Genomic DNA, 20,627 nt, shown 5'->3' on the forward strand with positions numbered 1-20,627 from the left:
TTCCCACTGTCATATATTTGGGGCTGGGTTTTTCAGACTAGTCAGCATTTTTATAGCATTTTCTATGTTCAGTGCAGAGCACCCACAGATTGCAGATGCACTTCTGAAAGCTCTGGTTCTCTGCAATTGTGCATTTACAAGAGAAAAACTCTACAAAAGGTAACCAAGCTTGAAAGCTTTTTTTAAAATACACAGCTTGTGCAACACCAATTAGGAACAATGTGGCATAAGCTTGGATTAAACACCCACGGTGGTTCCACAGCCTACACACAGAACATCTCAGTTCTTCTGTCCTTCCTGTGGGTCTTGGGCCACCTTCCAACTTCTGCAATGCATGAGGCCCAGATCCTGCAACAACTTGTCTCCTGCACTTATTTGACCATAATTCAATTCTCTGCCCTTCACCATCTGCCTCCTACACCGTCCTTCCTCAGGCACATACTACAGGGTATATTCTATATGCATTTTGACTCAGAGGTGTGCATCAACCTTCAACTTCTACATCCTATCCTCTCCACAAGGAGGTCAGTCATATTTTTCACTCATATGGCTGAAGAAGACTTGATACTTGCTTTCATTTCTTTTGCAAAGCTTAATTTTCTGATTTTTGCAAAGTTGCTACCCATTTTAACCAAGACAACATCACACTACATCACATTTTAACTCTGAAACTAAAACACCCTTCCGTCAGGTAGTCAACATCCCAAGGACAGTTAACTCTACAGCCAATGGTTGCATGAGTCTTATTTATGCTGCAAAAGCATGAATAAGAATTTTACTCCCCTAAAAGGGTCTTTGAAGGCTGAGGCATCACCAAGGCAATCCTAATTTCTTCCCAGATTACACGAAGTCCCAGCTCCTTCTGCTCCTGGCTTGGTTCTTCCCGCAAAGTTCTTCACTGCCAGGTACAACAGGCTGGAGCATAACATGGCTACAGCTCCCCCAGTCCCAAAACCTTGAACAAACTAGGACAGAAGAGAATCCCAATGAGTCCTATTGCTCTGATATGACTTCAGTAATTCTGCAAAGTATCTCTTTTTTATTTTCAGAAAAAAAAAAAAATCCACACGTTCTGCCTGTAGTCTTGCATCTGATGACACAAAGTTTAGGAATCTATTCTAGTCTGTCTCTGCCTCGACATGTCCTGCCTCATAGCAGTTGTGGGTGGTGACTACCTTTGTTAAAGAGATGTTGTTCTCTCAGAAGAAAAGGTTTCTTCGAGAATTAGAAGTTGTCTATAAGACAGAGACTATAACATTGAACCAGCTACTCAGAATCTGAATTAAGACTCCAGCAGGCCTTTTCCCCTTATTTATTCCTCGGTTTCAGTAACTCTGGAATATTTGCTCAAGACAGGAATATTTGTAGCTTTGTAGCTTCAAATGAAGTCACACATTTCTGATCTTCCTCTTGGATGAGAGGAGAAGAGGGAATAAAATAGAGAGATCCTCAAAATGACCAAGACGTAACCTAAGCTTACTGGCAGCATCTTATTCACCTTTTCGTTTGCAACATCTAGCATTTATTACTTCATCTTGTTCCTTTTTCATAACTAACTGTAAGATAATCCTGGAGAGGAATTCAGACTCACTTGTTAGGACATTTGCACCTTTTCTTGCTAAAAGAAGTTATTCTATCTGGCCATGTATCCAAACGATTGTTGTAGAAGCACTCATGTTCATCCCAAAAGGTCTACGGTGCAGGGGGTGACCTAATTATGATAATACTGCCCAAAGGACTGCCCTGATCTCTTTCTGAGCCAAACCAAACAACAGCTACAGTTTACAAGGAATCATCTTCTAGAAAATTAAGTCATTAATGAATTATGATATTTTGCTTAGCAGACAATCTATCACTGCTCCTGCTATATTGAACTTTGGGCTAATTTACCTTGGTACTAGGAATCTGCACCATCTGCATAGCTTGAACTGATATTGATTCACATTTCAGCTGCTAAGTATTTCTTTATCACTCCCAAATTGAAGTACCCTATGCTATAAAACTTCTCATTTTATCATCAAGTCACCACCTCTTCTTTTATTTGGCTCAGGGAGCTCCAACAAATTTATTCTTCTACAATAAGAAACTTTCCTAAGGCTCTAGTTTCTCCTGCAGCTCTGCCCTATATTCTCTTTATCTCTTCAACAATGTTTTTGTATTGTAGATACCACACCCCAATAAAATATCCTGATAGCAGACATACCCATGTAGAAGGCAGGAACCCTTCTCCCATCCTTTCCCCTTATAGGTTTTGTACATACAGGTCTTTTTTCGGGTGTTTCAGAAAGCATCATTCAGCTGGGAGATCATGCACAACAGACAATATAAAATATAAAAAACTTCCATGTCTTTGAGATAATGAGAACAGAACAAACATGATTAGGAAGGGACAGAAAAGCAAAATGAATTACATTTCTTGGCAGTGGCTGGTTCTCCTTGAATCGAGTTTGAGATACCCATTAGAATGGGTATCTTGTTATTCTGTCTTTTAGGAGAAATAAAATGTTGTATTTCAGTAACAAGCCCTGCAGACAAGATTATTCATGGGGCCGCTCCAAGGAGACACAGACACTTCATTTACCTTTATGTGCTTTTGACCAGAGCCTGTGTCTGACGGCAAAATCCTGGTTCTTCCGTGGCTTGAGCCATGCGGGGAAACCAGCAGGTAATATCATGAAACAAGGGAGGTCTTGACCAGCTTTTTCCTTACAAAGATAATTAAGCTTCGGAAGATGCTGCCCAAAAAGCCTACAGGACCTGTGCTCCTGCGGGTTTTCAGGACTCAGCTGAACGAAGCCCTAAGCAATGGCCTGAATTCAGTATTTACTGAATTGAGCATGAGGTCAGGCTATATAACCCTGATATATGATATATAAATAAGTGATATCTTTGTTAACCTGAACAATGCTATGATTCATAGGTCCCGAGGCTCTGTCCAAAAAGTCACCGCCTTTGGCATCTGTACAAGACATATTTGGGATGTCCAGACCTCACCTTCAGTAGCTGTAGGAATTAGCAACATCTCTTATACACCAAGAAACATATTTCAGTGAAAACAATCTCCTTCCCATAGAATGGAGTTCTGGCAGCGATGGTCACCAAACCATAGCAGTTTAATACAAAGTGAGGCATCTAATCTGCACTGGTTGTGTACGTTCTTCCTATAGAGCCTGAAGAGCAGCAGGCACCTCCAGAGGCAATTCACTGTATTTATGCTAGTTTTTTAACCAAAACAGTGTCTGGAACAGCCCCCCTTTACCTCCAATGGCTGTAGAGGGATGTATGTATATATACATTAAAACCACAATCCCCCAAAAACCAAACCAAACAAACCACACACACACACAAATAAAACCCCACAAAACTGGCAGGACCCCGAATGATTAGCTGCAAAAATCAAAAAGCCAAGCTAGCTCGTATGGCCAAAGACAAGGTAAACTAAACTACTAGGGATCAATGAGACCTTTGGCAATGGCCTAACAGCTTCCTCTGTATCAGTGATTTCACTTCAATCTCTTGGCCTCTGGGGATCAAATGTTTTGCACTCAACAGGTGAGATGTTTTCCAGTTTTCCATCTCAACAAGACCTGAAAGACTTTGTTACTGACTGGCAAGCATCACCCATTTGCTACCATTGTCTTGCAGAACCCACGAAATGAGGCTTCCAACAGCAATTTTCACCATATGTCTCCACAGTATTCCTAGAACATCTACCGGAGACATCAGACACACGTAAACTTGAAGTTCTAAAGACTCTTCTGCCCTTAGACAAGTATTCCAGTGGTTAAAATTGCACTGTTAGAGGATATTTGATTTATTGTGGTATATTTATAAACTAATTTTCCTGAAAAAAAGGTGCATTGTGCCATTTGATCCTCCAGCTCTATAAAACTACTGCTTTTCACAGAAGAAACTATTTTGCCTAAAGGACACCATTGTAACCGGCCTTTCATACATCTGTATTTCATCCATCAGTGCACTATTTTTTACTGCTATTTCAAAACTTTCATTGTAGAAATTCCTCACCTTTTTTGCGGATATTTAGTATTAGTCTCTATAGCAGATGTAAATCGCACAGAAACCATGTTCATGCCAATGAACTCTCTTCCAGTCTCATGTAATCCTCTTTCTTTCCCCACCCAGGAGTAGCGTTGCATTAATACACCAGTCTTCTACACCTGACCTGTTAAGAAATCTCTTTATATTCCTTATAAAATAAACTATCCTGGGAAACAAGAAGTCAGGCTGCTCCTGAGCAGCTCAGCTGCCTCCATCATCTGTTCTGTTTGGATCTACAATCATCTAGATTTCTCCTTCTTTTCTAAAGATGGAGAAAACCCCATAAACAACACAGTTCACCTCTTGAGGAATTCAGGGTAATGGCAGCGAACACACGTGGGTTTGGCAAGGACTGCAAATCTGGATTATTAACAAGTCAAAACGAGTGGGTGCTGGGAAGGGCAAAACTAGGGCATTTTCCTCTACCAGTTGCCCCATTGCCCTTAACTGTTTTATAATAACATCACCCTAATGTTTTGATAATTCCAACCGCTCCATTGCTGAAAATGTTCCTCCCTGATTTAAAATAAAAAGTAATTTATTCTATTCTCTTTGTCCAATGATATCCCACTTAACTGGATGATCTTCAAAGCCTTGAGAACCTCAGCTTTTAAGACCCCGTGCAAACACCTGATTAATTTGTTCTCCTTTGAACATTTTTGAGGACTATATTTTCTGCCATCATCCAATTTTGTGCCACCATCTCCCATGGAGAGGCTGAAGACCAACAGGTTTCACCTTGGGCGTAAATGCCCTGTCTTTATCCCTAAATAAGCTTTGCTCCAGTGCTATGGGGTTTGTTTTTCTGTGTGTGTGTGTGGGAGGTGTTTTGTTTTTGTCATTGTTGTTTTGGTTTAAAAAAACAAAACCAAACCAAACCCAAACAAACAAGAACCCAAACAAACCAATTATCCTATTCATTTAATCCCTCCTTACACCACCTAACTCAAGTACTTAATTGCTTGACCTGCCGCAACTATGGCAGAAAAATAACGTCTCAGTCCAGGATATACAAACACAACACACAAAACTTCCGACTACCGTCTTAGTGGTCACCTGGCTTTGAACAATTACCCACAGCAGAAAATTAGTGTCCCCGCTACCTCGTGATCTGATTCACCGCAGAGATCTTCAGAGAATTAATTTTATTTATGTTTATTAAATCTCGACTAGATATTTAGCATCCCTTTCATTTCCTAGTGTTTAGGCTGAACTAAAAGACCCAAAAGCAAAAGGCCACACAAGCTACTCCTGCTTACAGGCAAATGCTATTTTAACACCATCTTACCTCTTAGAGAGGGTGAGATGGGCATATAAAGCTTTGGTTTAGAGAGTTTTAAAGAGCTCCATTCTCACATCAGCCAAAAGTCACTTTCAGCCCTGCATTAGTTTCATATTTACCTCCTTCAAGCAAAATTAAAGTAGGATAATAGCAAGACCAGAGCCTTTAAACCCTCGGGCTTCAGTTCCCAGTGAGGTTGGGATGTTCTTCCCTCCCGAGGCCCGACTGCCACCCTCTGGCTATTTCCTGATGTTCAGGTTCCATCTTTCAAGGCTGAACTGTAAAGCCAAAGGGCTTCCACTAAATGACAAATTTGAGGCCAGTGTTGTTCCAAAAAGGTTTATCCCAATGAACATTCAGAGAACCCAAAAGAGGTTTTGGACTTGGAATACAGCTGTAAAAATTCTGTAAGTCTCAGAGTAAGTTGCCACTGTGGACTCTAAACAGCCCAGAGTAATCCCCAAAAATGATGTTGCCATACATTTCATTTCTCCTCCTGAGCTGTCATATGCCTGGAGAACAAGCAAACTCAGCACACTCAGATCTGCTAATGTTAATTCAGGTCCCCTTTCGGTCTTACTCTTCAGGACTGTGAATCAGTTCATAGACATTATTTTTCCTGGTTATTCAGGCAATGGGTTTAGTGTATTGCACAGAAAACACAACAAGAGTCTCCGAAGTCTTAGGCACTAAAGCAGCACATCATTTTTTTCAAAACCATTAACTCCTAGATCATCCTGGCCCAGGGGGTAGCTCTGATTTATATGCATTTTCAAAATTAAACAGGCAGATAATGAATGTTTTTGACTCTGGGCATTCAAAAAAAATAAAAGCCACTTGTTCAGTACCAAGCACTTGAATGTTGCTGAAAATTTACAGCTCGTTTGACCTAAATGGTGTTTTTTCTACTTACCTCATTCGCCATAATCCACCCGGTAAGTACCTTCAAAGCTTCATGAACTGAAGTTCAGTCGTCTTCCCCCAAAACACAATGGAAGTATTTGCACTTTCATAGGATTTTCAGGACTCGAGCACTAGTATCTGTCAACCCGAGAAGCTCAGTTCCCTCTTTTGTCAGAGATGGCTAAAAACTCGTCCTGACAAAAGAAGAACGGCGCCTTTCTTGCCTGTTGAAACCATTCTACTTGCAGTAAAAAACAACCTTTAATTTAAGGTTCACTGGGCACAGCACATGGGAGCAAACTTTATTCTCAAAGCCAGCAATTATAGCCAAAACACGAGATGGAAGAATTCTTGCTACCGGGACAGTCTGTGTGGTTTTATCCAACAGACAAAATTCAGAGTTGTGAAGCTTAAGTTAAGGAGATGGAATGTCCCTGGAGAATTTCTGAAGACTTCCTTGCCTTCGGTGTTTTCTCTTGCCCACCTTAGGTAGTTCATCGCTTGCCCAGCTTTCTCCTGATGGACCTGAGATGCTCAATGACTCTCCTGACCAGCATAACAAGACTTCTGGCCCTTTGTGGAAGGCTATCAACCCTATCAAAGCTATCAATACCACCAAATTTCATCTGAGACCCAACTACCTGTTGAATTCAAGTCCTTACAGAACAGCTCTTGATTCCATCAAACATATGCACCTTCCTACATGTAAAGCAATATAACTTCCAGAAGTCAGGGGTACATTTTTTTCTCCTTTCCTCATTCTGGAGTTAAAAAAGAGTGTATTGTTTATTTTGGTAGGATTTTGGTTAATTGTTTATACTGTGTACTTCACGCAAGCCGATTCCCTTCCTCCAATATATGAATGCTGAGGTTTATGGCAGTTCTCTCTCCACATTTGTTCCACATTTCAGAGAGTGCAGACTCATGCGCAGACATATTTTACTCTGATGACAGCAATAATTGGTGAGATAAGGAATTTTATTATTAGACTTTCCTCCATCAACAATTCTAATAATAAGAGGGAAAGAAATGCAGGAAAAAAAAAACAAGGTAAAAGAGTAACTAAGGCCCATTTCTTTTATGGTTGTTATCAACAGGTATCAATGATTTAATGATTATCTTATTATTCCCATCACATTTTTACTCTGTGCTTAACAACACACTTGGCCTGAGAAGATGCGTTTCTTCCATTACCTCACGAGCCATCCTCCCTTTGGATATTAATCAGAAAAAGCACCATATATTCCCCAAAATCAACTCACCCCTTCTGGAGACTAAACCACCCATCACTGAGGTAACAGGGTGATGGAACCATCTTCATTAGCGCTACACCAGGTGCCATATCCTGGTTTGGCATCTGTAACGTTGGTGTGGTGAATGAAAAGACCCCAGGAAAATACTGTAAGGCTCATTCACACCCCAAAAATCACACAGCATGTGACCTTTTAGGGTGTGTTTTGAAGGCACATCATCCAAAGGAGAAAGACCAGCAACGTGTTGGTTGACATGTACCTACAGGGTTATGCAGCCTGCTGACTTCTGCTGGTTGAAGAGTTAAATGCATTTAACCAGCACCCTAACCCCTAGCACTTTGATATCTTCATTAAATTTGACTGCAGCTCGGATGGGAATACCTCCTGCTCCGTGGGCCAGAAGTCACGAGTTCTCTCTGCTTAACAAATCACTCAAAAAGAGTGAAGCTTCAGGTGACCCTTTTGCTGCCTTAATAACCCTTGTAGGGATCCCAGGCATGGACGTGCCATATTTCTGCCTCTTCTGTCTTTCAGGAACGGGTTCAATAACACCCAGAAGTGGAAACCACGTGCATAGACTCCATGGGAGGTTACAAATGGGCAAATAACCCGGAGGTCTTCACCACAGAGGAGATGTGGAGGGCAGCATTCGCACAGAACATGGCTGAGCTCTCACATCTACGCGCCTGGGGAAGAACCTCCTCTTTCCTGTTGATTAGGGCTCTAATTAGATCTCTTTCCCCATGATTATTTCCTACAGAACTGCTGCCAGCACCTTCTCCACCTCACCCACATATATACAGATTGGTTTGGGCTCTCACATGCTCCTCGCTGCCCCTTGGTTTTGCACTTCTATTGCCATTGTTAATTGGATATAGGTATTTGAACATACTGTACCTACACAACTCCCTATTGCTTCCACATTTCAATAATTGCCATGTGCTTTGATTTCATGCTGTCTCAACTTTCTTACTACATTCATCACGAGAGCCACCTCAGAAAAGTCTACGTTAGATAAGAGATTTCCCACCTATATACTCAGCAAATGAAGTATCAGCAGACAGAAAGGAATCTGCCCCCAGTTCCAAAGCTGCCTCCAGCCTGGTGGAACGTAAACTCCTCCATTCACCTTTTCCCCATAACTCAGCACCAGAGAAGAGGAATGAAAGAAGCACAAGAACTAAGAACATGTCGTTTTAAAAAAAAAAAAAAAAAAAAAAAAATCATATTAATCACATTCATCACTGGAATAAGCTGCACCACCTCCCCACCTCTGGCTTAGCCAGCTCTCTCCTCTGTGCTGTATCTTCATGGTGTTCCCCACAGGAGGCAACAAGGGTGGGGAATTCCTCTGTAAGGATCCACTGCTGCTTATTTATGTAGGTAGGCATCGAGCCAGAGCTCCCCTGAATCCTTCAAAGAGCTGCCAAGGGAAGAACGACATTTCCTTAGACACCAGGTAATAAAATACAGCATCCAGGAACAGAGCCTTGTGTGAAGAATTCCCATCTAGAGATTAAAGAGATGATAAAACCATGGAATGGTTTGGCTTGGAATGGACCTTTACAGCTCATCTAGTCTCAACGCCCCTGCAATAAGCAGGGACATCTTCAACCAGACTCGGTTGCCCAGAGATCTTCAGAGGCAAGGTAATGCAGACAAAGATGGAGAAGAACCACACCACCAGGGCTACCTCAAAGACTGGAAGGGTAAAGCAAACAACTTGATAAGAATGGAAACAAAAGGAGCGAGCACAGCAGAAGCGAACCACGTGACTTTTCAATGGAATAAGAAGTATCTGGGGGGCAAAGAGGCGAAGAAAGGAAGGAAAAAGAAAGAATAAATGACAGTTGAAGCTTAGGAAAACACCTCTTTCCCTGGAGCATAACTGGAGACAGAGGTGCCAGACCTGTCATCCTTCTGACCTCCAACTCTTCCAGGCTGAAGACAAGGAGCTCTCCATTGGGTCCTTCCTACTGACACCTCTGCCTTCTTAATTCACCTGCTACGACTGAAACCAGCCCCATAGCTGAACAGTGTTCCACTCGCTTTCACAGTCAACTGCACTATCTACAGCTCTTCACAGAAGTCCTGTGATCCAAGCTGGCTGCCTCTCCCCCATGTTCCTCACTTGTTCACCCCGTAATGTTGGAAACCCTCCACCCAGGGAAGGCCGGGGGTGGATACATACTGCACGATGTCCGCGAAGGCGGTGAACAACGGCTTGCACTGGTACTCGATGCCGTGTTTGGCACACAGGGACTTCACCAGCGGGGCCACCTTCCAGTAGTTGTGTCGAGGCATCGTAGGAAAAAGGCTGTGGAAAAAGCACGTGGTGATTCAATGGCATTTGTTGTCACCCCAGAGAATTCCTGGCCCTCTTCTGGGTCTAAACCCGAGAATGCCCAACCTCCCCTTGTGCCCGTGGCCATCGGCGCTCTGTCATGGTCCCTCTCGTGTCACTTTAGTCACCATCGTAATAAAAAGGAGGCTCATAGTTCTCACTCTGTGCCACGCTACTCATATCTGAAGTGGTGCTGGTGCTCACGGGCACTCCAAAAAGTTTCTTGGAGTTCCCGTTCCATCACCGTATAAAGAACAGAGAATTTATCCGTGTTATCTTTCGTTCTTGTATTAGCTGACAGAGAGACAGGGACCACGTAGGCACTTCAGACCTGGTGTAACTAGCACTTGAAATTCCCTCACACCCCCAACCCATACTCCAACTCACTGGTGCTCGATTTGGAAGTTCAGGTGTCCACTAAACCAGTCATTGAAAAAGGACTGATGAACGTTACACGTTGCCTGGAGCTGGGAGGAGAAAAAAAAGTGACATTTAAGTGTTGTTTTAGCAATGTCCCTTCTCTCACACGTGCCAAACACAACAGTAAGCAGGGACAAGATCCTCATCAGCACGTGTCTTCTGGCTGAATACAGCAACTCCAAGAGCTATCTCCAATCAACATGAGATGGCCGTGTTGTGATATATGATTGTTAGCAACAGAACTCAGAACAGACTTGAATTCCCCACTGAGATAAACCATAACAACCATAACTTTCAACTCTCTCACTTAAAAGCCTATGTAATGGCTTCAGAACTAAAATAAGACAGAGCACACAAGAGAGATCTGCATCCTCCACGCACGAAAAGCTCTTTTCTACCTGCAGAGCACTGTAGCATCTCTAATTATTTCATTTGAGGCATCTGTGCTCAGCATTTGAAGCCTCCAGCCCACTTCTGCACCTTCTTTCTTTGCACAGTGAGGACAAGGTCCTTCTGTTTTCCCCTCTCAGTTCCTATCATTTCTATGATCAGCTCTCATGGGTGTTACATACACAAAACGATAACTTTTCACCTCCAAAGTCACACAGAAAGATGGTCTCACCTGGGTGGAGAACCAGTCCACGTTCTTGTCATAATCAATGTGCATCGGGATGTGATTCATTTGTGTAACCCAGACAAACCAGTTACTCTCTATAAACCTGTGCATACAAAGACACACAAAGAACAATATCTCACACCTACGCTACAAAACACTCGTACACGTATAAGCTAGTAATTATTTGATAAAATGGATGCCAAGAACCCCGAACATCTGCTCAGAAGATCAAACCTATAGACTATTTTTATTCTCTACAAAGATACTTTCAACCTTCTAATGTGTCTTTAGACACAGTGGACAGGCAACCACGTCTGTCTTGTGGAAACGCATAAAGAGATAGAGGGATAGGGAGCAGATGAGAAAGATAACCGGAGGTTGAAGAAAAGCTGACACAAAAGATCAATAGGATATTGAGAATAGTAGAGAAATGGAGGAATTATAAGTTGAATGATACCTGACTAAGAGGTGAAGCCCCAGGATACCCTTCACCCCCAGCAAGGGCAAGTAGGTGAGAAAAAATCGGATGTAGAAGGTCAGCATCCAGGCCAGGTCCTGCAGTGCAGGGAACAGATACAACTTCATTAAGAGGAAGAATTATTGGCTTCTGAATCTGCCATCCACTCTACATGGCGCTCCTTTTAAAACCTCCCGTAATATCTTCTACTAACAGATTTACCCTCCCCAGCCCCATGACAAAGCAATCTGACACACAGACACAGACATTCCTGCGCTCAGGAATTATCCTGGTTTTATGAGCCAAGCACAGGACAAACACTAGAGAGGACATATTCTAAAGCATCACATTTTCCTCTGGCTACAAAGATAAAGCAAGCAGTGAGAAAAGCAAAAACCCAGGCAGTGAAAAGAATGAAGAGCTCTGCTTTACCTCCACCTCATCCTTTTTTGTCCCTCTTCACATTTCTTGGAATCTCTTATTCCCCTCATGTTTATTTTCTCCTGACTGTCCCACCTCCCAGGCAAGAATAAAGCAGCCAAGCCGCCTTGTCTCCAACCCCAACATCTCAAAACAAAGCCAGCTTTTGATGCATTTTTTTCTAAAGTCACTGGAGACCATGTTATTCCTCAAGGTCCTAAGTTTTCCCCTAACAAATCACATTCTTAACTCCAAAAGTCCGCTACACATCCCCTATTCCACTTCACACTGAACTGCAACCATTCAGCTTTAGCTCCCTGAAACCTTCTTGATTTTTAAGACATCATTTTTCAAAATGGAGGTGTACTTCATACTCCTCCAAACCCCCTTGAATTCTGCTACTTTTCCCCTTTTTCTGTGCCCAAAAGATTCTATTGTACTGCTTTTAGAAAACAAAAACCAATGGCCAGAATGAGCACTTCTCCTTTCAAATAGACACTCATGCCACCTGAAGGACAAGCTCTGTATGAACATCAAATCTGCAGAAGGAACGTTTCTAGACACTCACACACCCTGGACCGAGCCAGAACATGAGATATTATTTCCAAGATCATACATCGCCAACGAGACTCACAGCTCAGCGTTCCTTCCAGTAATTTCTTGCATTGAAAAGTATCCATTAAAGAAGGAGAAGCCACCGTTGGCAAAGCGCAGCCAACTTACCACCCACTGTTTCCGCTGGACCACAAAGTAGAAGACATACCACTGGAAGTAAAGAGGCACCAGAGCTGGAGGACCAACTAGAGTGGAAAAAGAGAGACATTAACCATGTCCTTTTACCCCAGGGAGGTGAACTGGGAAAGGAAAGGGTTGAGTCAATGCTGTCCATACAACCGCGAAAGGGTTGGGTTACTCACTGATGAAGAAGTACTTGTGCTGGTGGTTATAAGGCATGAATTTCTTCTTTTGCACACCAAGCTGTTAAAATAAGCAAATTACTCAGGTTGTGAAGACAGCTAGAGACACCCATGCATACACTCCTACTTATACTTGCAAAGAAACGCATGCTTAGATACCTTCTAACCTTTCAAAGAGATGTCCTACCAGACCACGCCAGCTTCCACCACACCACTGGTTTCATCATCCCCTGGAATTCCAGCCTCTGACTGCTACGATAAGTTCTCAGCCCTGCTTTAGGTGCACAAGAGGCTGGATAGTCCCTTGCACCGCAAAAAGCAGCGTGCACTGGAGGCCCTTTCCCTACAGAGGGCACAGTTGCTTAACACTTAAACCCAAACCCACGTAAGGCACTGAGAACAGTTTGCTGCCAATATAGCTTCAGAGAAAAGAAACACCTACAACGCTATAAATAAAGATAACGGTGTGCAGAACTCCCACCTACTTGCAATTAATCCCCAAAGCGGAGAAACGAGCATCTAGACACTAAACTATGTCCACAGGAACAGGGGTGAACAGATTATCCTCCTCCCGAGGCCACTAATTTGTCAATGTTTGCTGTATAAATATAACAGATCACGTCACTGGCTTCCTTGAGGAACTCCATTATATTCCTGTGCACGTCCAAACCATTTCCGAATCGCAGCCCTTCCTTAATTTCAATGCAAATCATAGCATGTAAGCCAGGTGACGCTATGAATTTATGTAACTATTTTTTTTAAAGGACCGGAAAATGCTAAAGCCATTCCATTAATTTCAGTGTTGTATCAGAAATAGAGTTGGACTCCGGTCTGACAGCCCCTGTCAAACTGAGACCCCTGAAATAGCTCTTTTGATCGGCAATTGTAAATATCACCCGCTGCTTCATTTCCCAAAACGTTACAATTACTCAAAGCTGATCTTGGCAAATACAATTTGGAACCTTATCTTTATGCAAATGTCTCTTCAGGGACATATGAACTTAGAACTGTGACAAATATTTCATCCTTATTTTAAAACACAGCAAAAGTAACTTCAGTTGAAATTTTAAGAAAAACCCCACAAGTATTGAAGTATAATTAAGGAATACTAGGGACTAGTAGAAAGTGAAGTAGCACTATATAAAATAGCAAATCAAACCATTTTCTGGATGTACTTCTCACTTTGCAGAAGCAGTTTTGGTGTTTTTCTTTAAAACTTCAGAATAAATTTGGATAATTGCAATCCACAGCAAGATTGTATTAAGGAAAAACAAACAAACAAAACAGTGTGACATGAAGTATATGGAAGCTAGTGATGCATCAGGATCTTTTTTTCTTCTTGTTTTTCGAAGGTCATTAATGCCACGCTGCACTTTCTCCAAATTCCTGAATTACCGAGAGATCTCATTGACCAAACCAACAAGTCTCCAAGCTCTCCACAGCTTTCCCAGTTTAAACCCTAATTCTGCACCCTCCCAACCTTCGCCAGCTCTCACCTCTACCGAGAGTGTTTTTCCCAAAGCAAAGAATAAGGGGTGCATGTTAACGTCGGGGTCCTTTCGGAAGCAGTTGGGTTTGGCGTGGTGTTGGAAGTGGAGGTGATTCCACCAGCTGGCTGGTGCTCCCTGGAGGAAGGAATGAGAAGAGAGTGTTGTAAAGAAGTTGTATCTTCTGCCCTTAGTCCTCCCACCCCAGTATTTCCTTGAATTTGGTTTCTTCTTGTTACTGAAGTTGGTTTTGACCGCAGAGCATCCCAGGCAAGGACTCGCAGTCCCTTTCAACACCCAATGCCCACCTTCAGATGGCCGATGACGAACTTGTGCACCCAGTGGTTCCACCTGGACTTGCTAAAGACTGAAAGGTGTCCAAAATCGTGCTGGAGCCAGCCAGCCTGGGCCTGCAATTAAACAATAGATTTAAAAAGATCAGCGCTGCTGGGGATAAAAAAGAAGAGTCAGGAGTCTCTGCATGTGAAAAGGGCTTTCAGTTCTCCCACTCCCACGCTCCTCACAACATAACCCTGGACAGCAAGGACATTTCCACTAATTTGCGCTAATTTCCACTAGAACCCAGTCCAAACACTTCTCTTTCACTATGTACCGCTGCAACCCAGACTTTGCCTAATGACTTTTAGTCCCAGATAGTTGTTTTCACGAGGAATCAAAAAATATCATTGCGGGGGGGACGGAAAAAAAAAGGTCATAGAGCTCAGAAACAGCATTTATTCTTTCACAAAACTGCACTGAAGTCGGCAACAAAGTCTCCTTTAAGGAGCAGCTTGCTGCTGCCTCCTCTGAGTACTTGTAATTCCAAGGGGATCGGGCGGGCAGGGAGGAATAGCCGGGGCTTTGAGAGCGGCTCTGCCGTCTCCTCTGACTCGCTGCGGGTTCCCATGGGAACTTTGGTGGCTTGGCCACAGCTTTGGAGTTCTGGCACCAGGGACCTCCGAGGCGTAGTGTGGCTCTCATTGTGGGAAGAAGGCTGGGAATAAGGAGGGCTTTGATGGGCTACGGGAAGGAAAAAGCAGGGCAAAGCCTGCTCTAGCAAAGGAGAGTGTCGTGGCACTGTCACTGTGCCCTTTGGGGAGAAGAAGGATTTGGGGAAGTCCACAAAGATCAGGTTTCTCCTGTGCTTATGGCAATGAGCATCTAAGTCTCAAAGGGTTGGCTCTTGGTGCTTCTATGGCTTCGTTTTCATAGAATGGTTTGGGTTGGAAGAGACATCTAAAGCTCCCCCAGTGCCCCCCCTGCCATGAGCAGGGACATCTTCACCAGCTCAGGGTGCTCAGAGCCCCGTCCAGCCTGGCCTGGGATGTCTCCAGGGATGGTTCATCCACCATCTCTTCGGCCAACCTGGGCCAGGCTCCCACCACCCTCAGGGCCAACAATTTCTTCCTCATGTCTCGCCTGCTTTTTTACCTGGACAGTGCCGAGGAGCAGCGCCGAGCAGAGGAAAGGCACCGTGGACGCTCCGAAATACCAGATGACGAGCCAAGCGGCAACATCCAACAGCAAGATGTGGCAGAGATACAGGATGAAAAAGGCAGGGTTGGGGCTGAGAAGCCCCATCTTCTCCACGGCTGCACGGAGTTCACGGAAATCTTCTACCAGCTTTTTCTGTGGGGAGACCCAAGAGTATCTGCTGGTGTGAAAATGGCTCGGGAACCCAAGGAGGAGCTCGGTTTCTCCTTTCAAGGAGCTTCTGTAGCAATGGGGAAAAGCTGAGGGTCATCTGGAGACAAATCTTCACTAAGACTATAAATAATGAGGTGAAGGGGAAGCTTCAGACCAACATAGTGATCCAGGAGATCCTGTCATTGTATGTACAGGGAATTCCAGCTGCCAGTAAGAGCAGTTAAATTGCACATTTTCATCCCAAATATCAAGCTTTTAAATACTTACATTCTTGCTGGGCTCAAAGCTGGGCTGATCCGGTGCCAGTTCCCCAATTAAGAGTGGGCCCATGTACTTTCTTACTAGTGTCTTGTCAAGATGAAACGCTATGAAAGGATCCTGAAATACAGATACAGGGACAGGCTGAAGACAAATGATCATTCAGGTGGCAGGAAAATAAATACATTTCATGATATCCGGGGCTCAGCAGAAAACAACCCTACTAATGGAGCTGAACCAGATCTTATTGCCACAAACCCTGCTGTTTTCTTCACACCATTTGAAGCTGAATTCTCTGTATAATTCCTTATCTGGATGCTGATAAGTGCATGTTCCCAAGAAATATGGGCTCACTTCCCTCTTCCGAGTCTGAAAATTACATCTCCTGTTGAATCACAAGATGTATTCTCAGCCACGTACTCCTCTGTTTTTATCTTTAGTTTCCATCTTATTTTTCCTCAGGCTCCATATCCTGAAATGAGAGTCTGACTGGGGAGAAGGGCAGGATATTAGCACAAAAACCTGGCCGAACTGGGAAAAATACCAGGAGAAGCAGGACACAGGTGACAGCAGCTCCCAGCGACTCTCTTAAAACCCCCATGTTTTCCCAAACACGCACCCTCAGCAACCTCCAATGCACACCCTGCCACATCTGCCTAGGATAGTTTTATTTCCTCCTGTTTTATTTTCTCTGACAATTCCAAAGATCCCTGTTAGAGAAATCAGTTACTTTTATCATTTCAATCTCACGGCAATCTCCATGGTGACCAGGCAGCCAGCTGAAAAAATCATTAGGTGTTGTTATCACTGTCAACCCTCCCACTATACTTAGATTACAAATCCCCTGAGCACACATGGCAGTTTGACATCTGCTTCCCAGCAAAGATCTCCCATTTACCTCCTTTTACATCTTTCTCTCCTGGCATCCAAACCAGCACGTATTTTACCATCTCCCCTGGCCTCAGGATGCTTTTTTTGAGACAATATTTGCCCACTGCACACCAGTTTGTACACTTCCCACACCACGCGCCATTCAGCGCTATAGTTACTAATTTATCATTGCATGCTTTAAAATAAATTGTCTTTTTGAAAGATCTCTACTGAAGAAAGGGGTTAAAAAAACAGCTGATGTTGCCAGCTCTGGGTCAGGCCTGTTGTATCTTAGTTGTAGCAGGTTTATGTGAATGAGGGGGACAGGAGAAGGGAATGTACATTTGCATTTTCTTATTGAAAAAGGAAGAACAAAATGGGGAGGAGTATGCGGGCCAATCAGAGGAGGATGGTACCACACGTTTAGACCAGTCTTTCCCATGGAGGCTGTAAAACCTTGCAGAGCAACGCTAAGGGGAGCTTAAGGGACCACCAATTGCACCTTCTAGAAATCACGGCGCTCTAGTGGCATTTAGCAAACTAAAGGTGTTCTTTCCTTACTTCTTTCTTTTTTCCTGGTTTTGGGAAGCCTGTTTTATTATTTTTTTTTTTCATTTCCAGGACAAAACTATGGGTAAAATGGGAATTGAGTTGGCTCAGGTTCCGGAGCGGTCAGCAGTTTGGCTGCAGCCTGAAAAATGCAGCTGGCTGCAATGTGACCATCTAACTGTGCTCAGCCCTACGTGCTGGTCACTGCCACCGGCTCGTTCCTGATCGCACAGCAACAGGGCTTCAAAAACGCCTCTGTGCATGAAATGGGTGCGAATTTGTATGTTATCTTCAGCTTTACATTATATGCGTATGATGAAGTGAAAGAAAGCGCTAGATCTTGAGGTCCATCCTTTCTGGGCAGGGACAAAACTGGCCTGAAACATCGCCCTTTAAAAACATTCTCGTGGTAGCTTCACCACCCCACACCTGCCCTTGGGTCTAAATATTTACATTTAGAAAAAAACACGTTTTCTTTTGCGAAAGACATAAGCAGACAAAGGAAGGAAACACAGCGACAAAATTACCCCACACCCTGCTTGTCAATTCAAACAATGTTTCCTCCGCATTGCAATAGTAATTGGCGTCCAGGCATGAATGATTTTTTCTATTATAAAGACTGAAATGCGATTTTCAGCAAGATTTTGCATCTCTTGGAAACGTGGTGCTGAGTTTTTAAAGTCAGAGGAAGCCGAATTCACCCAAATACTTGCAAAAAAGAAAATAGTAAGTCTATGTGCACACACAGTGTCACTACAAATACCTCATGTGTTTCTGTTCAGTTCCGGCCTGTGGCTCACCATGTAGAAAAACAAGAGAATTCCTATTTGCTACATGCATGCAAAAATTATTGTTGGTTGGGTTTTGTTGTTGTTGCTGCTGTTTTGTTTGTTTGTTTTTTCCCAGATTTACGGCCGTTTGCAGACGCGCTATTTGTGGGATGCTTTTGTTACTCCCGCAAAAATGTTTCCTTGTAAAAATCTACAAAATTCAGTAGATATCTTTGCACATACGAGGTCACACTATGTGCAGAACACAGCCCAGCGTCTCTTCATTGAGCAGCCCCTTGCTCGCCCCAACTTGCCACTCGCCCCCTGCTCGTGTTTTGGTCCCTGGTGATCCCCCCCACTCCACGCGTGTCCCCCCTCACGCGGCTTAGGGATAGGGGACAACGACACTTGTGCCCCTGCCCCGACCGTTCCTCCTCCATCCATCCCTCCCCGGGATGCCCCGAAAGAACCGGGGACGGACCCTCCTTGGGACGGAGCCCCCGGATACCGACACTCCAGGGACGGACACCCCGGCGGATGGAGCCCCGGGGACCGACCCTCCGGGAGATGGAGCCCCGGGGATGGAGCCCCCGGATACTGACACCCCAGGGACGGACACCCGGGGGATGGAGCCCTCGGTGGATGAAGCCCCGGGGGACGGACACCCCCCCGCCGCTCACCGTGGCGTCCTGCCCGGCGTAGTGGCTGATGACCCGGGATCCTCCCGGGTGCCTCCGGCAGAAATGGCTGATGTCGTACACCTTCCTCTCGATCACCAGCCACCGCTCCTGCGTCCCCGGCCCCCGCCCGTTCCGCTGCCCGATCTCCTCCCAGGTGAAGCGCCGCAGCCCCCGGCCCGGTTCGGAGTCCTCCATGCTTGGGCTGGGCTCGGTTCGGCTCCGCTTAGCTGGGCTCGGCTCGGCCCTCCTCGCTCCTTCCCAACCCCTTGAAAACCGGCCCGCTGGCTCGCCTCCTATTGGCTCCCCGCTCCCTCAAGCCCCGCCTCCCCCTCCATCACCGCATTCTCATTGGTCCTCGCTCGCGTTGCGCCCGCCCCCTGGAGGGACGCGCTATGGAGCGGGGCTCGGGGCTGCGGGAGCGCGGTTTGGTGGTGGAAATCGGGGAAAAGGAGGAAACTTCGGCCTCCAGCTTGGCATCTTCAGCTGTTCAGGCTGTAATAAATGATGGGCTGTGATATATTTAAAGTTTTGGTTTTTTTTTTTCCAATTGTTTTCACGTATATGATTGATACTTCAACCAAAACAATAGCAAAATACCAAAGCTTATGATAACACTGAGAGCTTAAAATCAACTTTCAGGTTTCTAATATTACAACCTTATATATTTGAGGTATCCACACACTGTGAGTTTAGCATTTAGAACACATTCTGAAGGCTTTTTCCCATAAAAACATAGCAAAAGCTACTTCCGATCCACCAAACAAATGGCCCCCGAAACGTCACATCAGAAATCAGGATCCGTAAAATGCCGACTGAAGTGACGTCAACAGACAAAAGTAGGAGGGAGGAAAACACAAAGACCCAAACAAACCCCCACTACAAAACACAGAAGCAGTAGCATCGACACTCAGAGTTATTCCACTGTTGCGCAAACCATTTTATTGCTAACAAAGACATTAATTTTAGAAGGAAGTATATAAGTTAATGAAATAACCTAATGAAATTTAACAAGTGTAGAGTCCTGCATCTGGGCAGGAACAACCCCAGGTTCCAGTATAGGTTGGGAAATTACATATTAGAGAGCAGTGTAGGGGAAAGGGACCTGGGGGTCCTGGGGACAGCAGGGTGACCATGAGCCAGCACTGTGCCCTTGTGGCCAGGAAGCCAATGGGACCTGGGGTGGATTAGAAGGGGGGTGGTTAGTAGATCGAGAGAGGTTCTCCTGACCCTCTGCTCTGCCCTGGTGAGACCCCATCTGGAATATTGTGTCCAGTTGTGGCCCCTCAGTTCCAGCAGGACAGGGAACTGCTGCAGAGAGTCCAGCGCAGGGCAACAAAGATGATGAAGGGAGTGGAGCATCTCCCGTGTGAGGAAAGGCTGAGGGAGCTGGGGCTCTTTAGTTTGGAGGAGACTGAGGGGTGACCTTATTAATGTTTATAAATACATAAAGGGTGAGTGCCACGAGGATGGAGCCAGGCTCTTCTCGGTGGCAAACAATGACAGGACAAGGGGTAATGGGATCAAGCTGGAATACAAGAGGTTCCACTTAAATTTGAGAAGAAACTTCTTCTCAGTGAGGGTGGCAGAGCCTGGCCCAGGCTGCCCAGGGGGGTTGTGGAGTCTCCTTCTCTGCAGACATTCAAACCCACCTGGACACCTTCCTGTGTAACCTCATCTGGGTGTTCGTGCTCTGGC

General features: G+C 44.6%; 1 protein-coding gene across 1 annotated transcript; it reads right to left on the reverse strand.

Moving 5' to 3' along the window:
- Nucleotides 1–7,203: 7,203 nt before the first annotated feature.
- Nucleotides 7,204–19,214, reverse strand: LOC309442368 (acyl-CoA (8-3)-desaturase-like). Its single transcript, XM_082058147.1, has 12 exons — nucleotides 18,933–19,214; nucleotides 16,073–16,183; nucleotides 15,590–15,787; nucleotides 14,467–14,568; nucleotides 14,168–14,296; nucleotides 12,672–12,732; nucleotides 12,478–12,554; nucleotides 11,335–11,432; nucleotides 10,884–10,980; nucleotides 10,229–10,308; nucleotides 9,689–9,814; nucleotides 7,204–8,920 (listed from the first exon to the last, which is right to left on the reverse strand). The coding sequence occupies exons 1-12, from the start codon at nucleotides 19,125–19,127 to the stop codon at nucleotides 8,869–8,871; spliced, it is 1,326 nt and encodes a 441-aa protein (XP_081914273.1). The 5' UTR covers nucleotides 19,128–19,214; the 3' UTR covers nucleotides 7,204–8,868.
- Nucleotides 19,215–20,627: the final 1,413 nt, after the last annotated feature.

This window comes from Streptopelia decaocto (genome assembly GCF_964273445.1).
Source record: "Streptopelia decaocto genome assembly, chromosome: 7".
NCBI classification, from domain to species: Eukaryota; Metazoa; Chordata; class Aves; order Columbiformes; family Columbidae; genus Streptopelia; species Streptopelia decaocto.

What these genes read in the sequence shown, in the direction of transcription:
- LOC309442368 (XM_082058147.1), bottom strand. Translation starts at nt 19,127, where the DNA reads ATGGAGGACTCCGAACCGGGCCGGGGGCTGCGGCGCTTCACCTGGGAG. An exon ending in TGCTCCTCGGCACTGTCCAG is followed by an intron (nt 14,569 to 15,589) that starts GTAAAAAAGCAG and finishes GTTTAATTGCAG; the next exon opens with GCCCAGGCTGGCTGGCTCCA. An exon ending in GCACAAGTACTTCTTCATCA is followed by an intron (nt 12,555 to 12,671) that starts GTGAGTAACCCA and finishes TTTCCACTCTAG; the next exon opens with TTGGTCCTCCAGCTCTGGTG.